The sequence below is a fragment of the Chenopodium quinoa genome, unplaced genomic scaffold (genome assembly GCF_001683475.1).
Source record: "Chenopodium quinoa cultivar QQ74 unplaced genomic scaffold, ASM168347v1, whole genome shotgun sequence".
Lineage (NCBI taxonomy): Eukaryota > Viridiplantae > Streptophyta > Magnoliopsida > Caryophyllales > Amaranthaceae > Chenopodium > Chenopodium quinoa.
In genome coordinates this window covers 1,086,343-1,095,274 of record NW_018743196.1, presented here as the reverse complement: position 1 = coordinate 1,095,274, position 8,932 = coordinate 1,086,343, and the positions used below count along the sequence as shown (strand labels likewise).

General features: G+C 45.5%; 1 protein-coding gene across 1 annotated transcript; it reads left to right on the top strand.

Annotated features, from left to right (window-relative positions):
- The first annotated feature begins 8,027 nt into the window (after positions 1-8,027).
- LOC110732922 (uncharacterized protein At4g04775-like) lies at positions 8,028-8,546 on the top strand. Its single transcript, XM_021912907.1, has one exon. It carries the CDS (start codon positions 8,028-8,030, stop codon positions 8,544-8,546), a length of 519 nt encoding a protein of 172 aa, XP_021768599.1.
- Positions 8,547-8,932: the final 386 nt, after the last annotated feature.

Genomic DNA, 8,932 nt, shown 5'->3' with positions numbered 1-8,932 from the left:
GGATTTTTCAACCTTGCCGAGGACTTTCTCTAACGGCTGATCAGTTAGAACCGCTATTTGATGAGAATCAAAATAGGGTCGCAACTTCCGAGCAGCCACCACCACTGCATAAGCCACTTTTTCTAACAATGGGTAGCGCGTCTCGGCATCCGTCAGGGTGTGGCTGACGAAGTAGATCGGCTGTTGAACTTTTTCTTCTTCCCTTAGCAGCACCGCGCTTACCGTGGCTGGACTGACCGCCACGTATAAGTATAGGATGTCTCCTACAACTGGCCTTGCCAGTGTTGGGAGTTGAGCCAGGTGTTCACGGAGCTGCTGAAAGGCTGACTTTTGTTCGTCTCCCCATTCAATGCCTTTTGAATTTTGGAGCTTCAGCGCCTTGAAGAAAGGGAGCCCTTTGTCTGAGGCTCGTGAGATGAACCTGGACAAGGCAGCCATTCTCCCGGCTAGACGCTGAATATCCCTTTTTGTCTTCGGCTCGGGGAGGTCTAAAGCAGCTTGTACTTTGGCGGGGTTTGCATCAATCCCCCTCTTGCTGACCATGAAGCCGAGGAACTTGCCTGACTTCACGCCGAAGACACATTTCTTCGGATTCAGCTTCATTTTGTATTTTCTGAGGGTGGCGAAGGTTTCGGCTAGGTCCGTGACATGATCTTTTTCTTTTATGCTTTTGACGATTGAGTCGTCAACATAAACCTCCATGTTTCGGCCTTTTTGCTCGGCGAAAACCTGATCAACCAACCTCTGATATGTTGCCCCCGCATTTTTCAATCCGAAGGGCATCATTCTGTAATTGTACAACCCGGAACTTGTTATGAACGCTGTTTTAGCTCGGTCCTCGGGGTGCATGAAGATCTGATGGTATCCCGAGAATGCGTCCATGAAACTGAGCAGAGCATGCCCGCTTGTCGAGTCGACCAGTTGGTCGATCCTCGGCAGCGGATAGGAGTCCTTGGGACATGCCCTATTCAGGTCCGTGAAGTCAACGCACATCCTCCAGTTACCATTTGCCTTCTGAACCATTACAACATTGGCCAGCCACTCCGGATACTGACAGGGTTCAATGAACCCAGCATCTAGGAGCTTATCGACCTCAGCTGCGATGTTCTGGTTCTTTTCGGCGGAGTAGTTCCGCTTTTTCTGCTTAATGGGTCGACTGGAGGGGTCGACATTAAGCCTATGGGAGACGAAGTCCGGATCAATCCCGGGCATTTCTGCGGCTGAGAAGGCGAACACGTCTCCACTGGCCCGTAGGAGTTGGACGAGTGCCGCACGGGTGTCTGGCTCCAGTGACGACCCGATGCTAACACATCTGTTCGGATCTCCTACGGTCAGTTCTATTGACTCGGTCAGGTCATCCGTCTCCATGCTCTTAGAGTTGGATTCCTCGAATTCCGGCCTGCTATCAATATTAGCAGACTTTCCTGACCGCGGCTGGCCATCAGAGTCGTTCGGCTCTGAGGCGGAGTCAGCCTTTTGGCCCCCATCAGATTTCTCGTTGTCTGGGGCTTCATTAGCCGAAACGTCTGAGCCTCTCGGCTTTTTGGCGTTTCGGTCCCGGTGCTTTTCCTCCCCATCGCCACGGTCGCCTCGGCGAGACGTGGATGGCTTGAGGTGATTGCATCGGCGGGCTTCTTTTTGACTGCCCTTTATTTTCTCGGAGCGTCCCTCGTCTGAAACGTATATCATGATTTGATGATACGTGGAGACGACTCCTTGAATGCCGTGAATGAGGGGTCTCCCCATGATCACGTTGTATGCAGATGGAGCATCTACGACCAAAAATTCGGCCATGATATTCCTAGCTGCTCGGCCTTCGCCGATGGTGACAGGAAGTGTAATCTTCCCGTCAGGATACGAGGAAGAGCCGTTGAATCCAGACACCGGGTAGGGTGCGGGGGCCAGGTGCTCGGCTCCCGTCCTCAGCTGGTCGAACGCTCCTCGGAAGAGGATGTTCGCCCCGCTACCGCCGTCGACGAGGGTCCGCCAGACGTTGCGGTTGGCGATGCCCAGAATGATTACTAGTGGGTCATCGTGGGGGTATACCACCCCCTCACAGTCTTCGGCTGTGAACAGGATGTTCGGCGCCGGTGACTGGGACTGCCGAAGCTCAGCCTGATGAATCTGATGGGTTAGACCCCTCAGTTGGCGTTTGGCTGTGCCTCGCGAGATTCCCCCGGAAATAACCAGGATGTCGAGGGACTCCTTGCCCTGAGGTCCCTTATCCTTCTTCCGAGCGAAGTCGAGGTCCTGCCGAGAATCTTTTTCAGCTTTTTTCTCCTCGCGCCTGTCCGCGAGGTATCGGCTCAGGTACCCCTTGCGGACCAGATCCTCAATCTGGTCCTTCAGCTGGACGCAGTCCTCGGTGCGATGTCCGGGTGAGTCATGGAACTCGCACCACTGGTCCTTTCCCCTCGTCTGATGCCAGGGAGGCAACGGACGAGGTTTTTTGAATCTCCCCTCGTCCTTCGTCGTGCTGAAAATCTTAGCACGGGGAAGGGAGAGTGGAGTGTATGAATCGTACCTTCCCGTGTAGGGAAAGTGTCTTTCCTTCTTCGGCTCGGCAGCAGAGGACGGTTCTGAGGCCTTAGCCTTCCCTTTCCTCTGCGCCGAGACTTCGGGCTGCTGCCCTTTCGGCTTCTCAATTCTCGGACGAGACTGAGACCTGGATCTGTTCCACTCCTCGGCTCGGATGAACCTATCCGATGCTTCCAAGGCTTCCTCCAGGGTCTGCGGGGGATGCATGACCATGAAGTCCAGGAACTTTCCAGCTTGGAGGCCGTTCCGTAGCGCGAACACGGCCAGGCCTTGATCCAGGCTTGTGATTCCGGATGACTCGTTGCTGAAGCGAGTCAGATAGTCGCGGAGGCTCTCGTCCTCCGCCTGCTGCAGACTCATTAGCTCTGCAGTGGTCTTCTCTCGGCGGTTGGCCGTAGAGAATTTGCTCTTGAACTTGTTGGAGAGGTCGTTCCAACCGGTTATGGAGCCTTCCTTGAGCCCTTTGGTGATCCAGGATTGGGCAACACCTTTGAGGGTCGTAGGAAAGTATTTACACCAGGTAGCCTCAGACCTCGGGTTCAGATACATGTGCCCCTCGTAAGAGGCAATGTGATCCTTAGGATCTGAGGTACCATCGTAAGTAATATGTGCCGGGATTTTGACCGTTGGCACATGCTCTTCCAGAATCCACTTCTGGAAGGGCGAGTTCGATGGAACCATGACCGCCTTCCCCTTGTACCCGGCCTTAGGGACCTCGCTCCCTCCTCTCTCAGAGGTGGAAGTGGTTTTCGTCCCCGGCTGAGACAAGGTTGGGTGGGGTCCGGTATCCTCTGGGAAGGTGAGGCGGCTATGCACACTCACCTCCCTCGAACCCAAGCGTTCGTGAACGCTTTGGCGGGCGAATTCCGGGTCCTTGGAGGGCCCCATGGAATTCTGAGCTTCGGAGTGGTCAGAGGGTTGAGGGTTCCTCCTCCTCTCCTTACTGGAGTTTCGGGTGTCCCCTCGCCACCTCTGGCCGAGCTGTCTATGTGGTGGAACTTGTCCACCATCATCCTGACCGATCCTCCTTTTCAGGTTTCTCGGCTGGTGATCATCAGGCATCTGGATTGGAGCCCCTTGAGCTTTAAGGAACTCCATGCAGATGGCCACTGCTCTGGCCACTTCCTCGGTGGAGGGTCCGGAGGGAGGAGTCTCCCGCGGATGTGACCTGGATTGCACGCTATGGCGCGGCGGGGAGTTCCTCGCACCTGAGCCACTCGGTCTCGGGGATGGCCCCGGCTGCCGAGTGTGGTGCGAGGTGTTCTCCTCCTGGAGGCTAGGACCTCTTGAGGCTTCCCTTTCCGGAGAAATGGGGGCCTCCGATTCGGAAGAGGCTTGCTCCGGGGAGGGATAAACCGGCTGGCGTTCCCTCACCGTAATCCGGCCTCCTCCCTTCTTAGCCTTCTTGGAACTCTTTCCACTCTTAGTCATGGCGACTGCCGGAGTGTTTGATGACTGACGCGAAATTTAGTAGCGTTCCCCACAGACGGCGCCAAATTGTTTCGGATGAAAACAATCGAATCTCGGAAGATCCTTTTATCTTGAGGGAACTTGGTCTCGGTCCGAACGACGCAGGAGCCGAGGGTTTCCTGCACAACAAATACACGTAAACTAGCCTCGGGGGGGACGCCGAGGAAGGCCCCTCCGATGCTTAAGTCAGTATATTAGAGAGAGAAAGCTGTGCAAGAGTTTAGTTGCTTGAGGCTTTATTGTCTTTGTCTTCGTCTTACCAAGAATTGACCAAATTGTTGGCTTTTATACCTTGGCTAATGAAGGAGGCGGATTGGGCCCGGAAGTCAGTTGGGCTGGGCCAAGCTGATTGGGCCGTTGACTGACCTTGACATGGCTTTGAGGATGTTGATTTTTGACTTTAGCATATTTGGAGAGTTGAACCTTTGCCTTGGGCTTTTAATTGGATCATTCAGTGACCAGGCCCAATTGGACTAAATTGGACCCAAACATATATTAACGGTGATGGTGTCTTGGCTAGCCTTGGTGTAGGAGACAACTACATGAGAATTCATTAACACTCCCTTATTTCTCATTTTTTTGTTTAGTTACAACTAAATTTTAGTAAGGTAAGGTATACTAAATTACTAATCCGTCTCTAAATTATACGAAGTAGAATTGTAGGGCATGATAAAACCTTGATCCCCAAGGCAAAATATGCTACCCGGCAGTCGGCATGAATGCATGATTACATTCCTCTCACCAAAACCCTTATCGTGTATTCACTTGGGCTTGGCACAAGATGAAAGGCCCAACAATACACTTGTATAGTTTTATTTATTTATTTATTTATAAATTTAAATATTTTTTTCCATTTATGAAAGTATTTTTTTTTTACTTATATCAAGCTGTCAAAAGTTGACCCAACCCAAAATATCGACTCAAACCCGATTATTAATAGACTCATCTGAACCCGAAAAAATGGTGACCAAAACCCGACCTGAAACCAACCCTATACCCGAGTTGACCCGAGTATGTGAGACCCGAACCCGAACATGAACTGACCTTAAGATGACCCGACCCGAATGTAACCCGTAAATTATTGACCTCAATCAAACCCGATTTGAACCGAAATTGACCCAAACCCGTTTTAACTCGTCAAAACCCGAATTTAACCCGACCTGAATTTAACCCAACCCGTTCCTAACCTTTCCAGAATTTACAGCTCTACCCGAAACCTCAAAAGTTTCTCTAAAAGCGTGGATATTAGTCTTCAATTTAAGAATTTTTTGACTTTTTTTCAACCAGAAAAAAAAATTCCCGAAATGTTTAACATGATCAATAATACCTTCCGGGAGTCCAATTGGCTGGGTGGAACCATCCAATTTGCGTTTAAACGACCAATTTACCAGTTTACAACTTGCATCAATTTCATTAACTCAAACCTACCACGAACATTTATGACAACATATAATGATCATATATGGTTCCAAACGGCATTATATGACCCCAAAATGTATCCCCTAAAATCTCAATGATTTTGGACACCAGGCCCCCCGAAACATTAGAAATTTCTCAAAAAGCGTGGATATTAGCCTTCAATTTTGGAATTTTTGGACTTTTTTCGCTCGGATATAAAAATTACCGAAATGCTTACCATAGACCCTAATACCCTCCGAGAATCTAATGGGGTGGGTGGAACCATCCAATTTGCCATTAAACGACCAATTTACCGGTTTACAACTTGCACCGATTGCATTAATTCAAGCCTACCATGAACATTTATTACAACAAGGGACATTATATGACCCCGAGATGTATCCCTTAAATTTTCAAGGCTTTTCGACACCGGGCCCCGTAACCTCCAAAATTTCTCAAAAAACGTAGATATTAGCCTTTAATTTTGGAACTTTTTTACATTTTTTTCGTCCGAAAATAAAATTTGCCGAAATGTTTATAATGGTTCCTAATACCCTCCAGGAGTCTAGTGGGATGGGTAGAAGTGGTAGAACCATCCTATTTGCCTTAAAACGACCAATTAATCGGTTTACAACTTGCACCGATTTCATTTACTCAAGCCTACTACGAACATTTATGACAACATATAATGATCATATATCGTTCCAAACGGCATTATATGACCCCGAGATATATCCCCTAGAATTTCAAGACTTTTCGACACCGGGCTCCGAAACCTCCAAAATTTCTCAAAAAGTGTGGATATTAGTCTTCAATTTTGGAAATTTTTGACTTTTTTTTGCCCGATAATAAAAATTTCCGAAATGTTTACCATGGTACTTAATACCCTCAAGTAGTCCAATTGGGTGGGTGGAACCATCCAATTTGCCTTTAAACGGTCAATTTACCGGTTTACAACTTGCACCGATTTCATTAACTCAAGCCTACCACGAAAAATTATGACAAGAAATAAGGATCATATATGGTTCCAAACGATATTTTATGACCCTAAGAATCTAAGATGTAATCCCTAGAATCTCATGATTTTTCGATACCGGGCCTCGAAATTTTCAAAATTTCTCAAAAAACGTGGATATTAGCCTTATTTTTTTGGAATTTTTAGACTTTTTTTCGCCCGGTAATAATAATTAACAAAATGTTTACCATGGTCCCTAATACCCTTCGGGAGTCCAATTGGGTGGGTGGAACCATCCAATTTGCCTTTAAATGACCTATTTACCGGTTTATAACTTGCACGGATTTCATTAAATCAAGCCTACCACGAACATTTATGACAACATATAATGATCAAATATGGTTTCAAACGTCATTATATGACCCCGAGATATATCCCTTATAATTTCAAGACTTTTCGACACCGGGCCCCGATACCTCCAAAATTTCTCAAAAAGTGTGGATATTAGCCTTCAATTTTGGAATTTTTTGACTTGTTTTTGCCCGGAAATAAAAATAGCCGAAATTTTTACCATGGTCCCTAATACCCTCCGGAAGTCCAATTGGGTGGGTTGAACTTTCCAATTTGCCTTTAAACGACCAATTTATCGGTTTACAACTTGCACCGACTTCATTAAATCAACCCTACCACAAACATTTATGACAACATATAATGATCATAAATGGCCCCAAACGGTATTATATGACCCCGAGATGTATCCCCTTGAATTTCAAGACTTTTCGACACCGAGACCCGAAACCTCCAAAATTTCTCAAAAAACGTGGATATTAGTCTTCATTTTTGTAATTTTTTTGACTTTTTTTCGTCCGGAAATAAAAATTGTTGAAAAGTTTACCATGGTTCCTAATATCCTCCGGGACTCCAATTAGGTTGGTGGAACTATCCAATTTGCTTTTAAACGACCAATTTACCGGTTTACAACTTGCACGGATTTCATTAACTCAAGCATACTACGAACATTTATGACAACATATAATGATCGAATATTGTTCCAAACGGCATTATATGATCCCGAGATACATCCCCTAAAATATCAAGAGTTTTTTACACCGGTCCCCGAAACCTCCAAAATTGTTAAAAAAACGTGGATATTAGCCTTCAATTTTGGATTTTTTTTTGAGAATTTTGCAAAAAACCACCTTTTAAAAACCACTTTTTGCAAAAAACCACCTTTTAAAAAAAATGTGGTGAAGTACCACCTTTTATAATTTTTTTGTTGCAAAACACCACCTATTGCCGGAATCTGACCGTTGACCCAAATTTTCCGGCGTTGACCGTCACGTGCTTCGCACGTGACTTTTAATTCCAATTTTTTTTTTCCTCTTTTTTTTTTACCTGTCGATTTTTTTACTGTTTAATTTCCAATTCCTTTCTCTCTCTACTTCCTCCTTCTCCTTCTTCCTTCTGCGTTTCTCCTTCCTCCATTGTTGTGGGTAAGGTTTAATTGTTCATTTTTTTTTATCTTTCTCTCCTCATCTGTATCTCTTTGTGTTTATCGACATCTTGATTGGTAATTTTGAAATTTTTGGAAAGAATTGGAATTGGGGATTGGGCGAAATGCGAAAATTAGGGTTTGCTAAACTTTGATTTTTTTTTGTACCACAGGATGTCTCAATCTTCAGGGAAGAATTATAAGTGTTGGTGTGGCATCCCAATTGCTCGGCTCAAGTCATGGACTCATGAGAATCCTGCACGAAGATTTGAGGCCTGTAAATTTTACAACCCAGAAACGAATCAAAGGGGTTGCAAATTTTTTCGTTGGGTTGATGAAGATATGACCAACTGGCAACGCGACGCCATTAATCAACTGATAACTGAGAAGCAACTTATGAAAGCAGAAGTCAATGTATTGCAAACAAGATTATGTTGCTCAGAGACTGAGAATAAGAGGTTGAAGGAGGAGTATGACAAACTGAAATTGAAGTTGAAGAAGTCAAAGATGGGGCACAATGAAAGCTTTGGAATTATGATGTTGATGTGTGTAGTTGTATCTGTAATTTTTAGTTGTATCTGTAAATTTTCGCATTTCGCCCAATCCCCAATTCCAATTCTTTCCAAAAATTTCAAAATTACCAATCAAGATGTCGATAAACACAAAGAGATACAGATGAGGAGAGAAAGATAAAAAAAAATGAACAATTAAACCTTACCCACAACAATGGAGGAAGGAGAAACGCAGAAGGAAGAAGGAGAAGGAGGAGGTAGAGAGAGAAAGGAATTGGAAATTAAACAGTAAAAAAATCGACAGGTAAAAAAAAAAAAGAGGAAAAAAAAAATTGGAATTAAAAGTCACGTGCGAAGCACGTGACGGTCAACGCCGGAAAATTTGGGTCAACGGTCAGATTCCGGCAATAGGTGGTGTTTTGCAACAAAATTTTTTTAAAAGGTGGTACTTCACCACATTTTTTTTAAAAGGTGGTTTTTTGCAAAAAGTGGTTTTTAAAAGGTGGTTTTTTGCAAAATTCTCTTTTTTTTTTTACTTTTTTCGCCCGGAAATAAAAATTGCCGAAA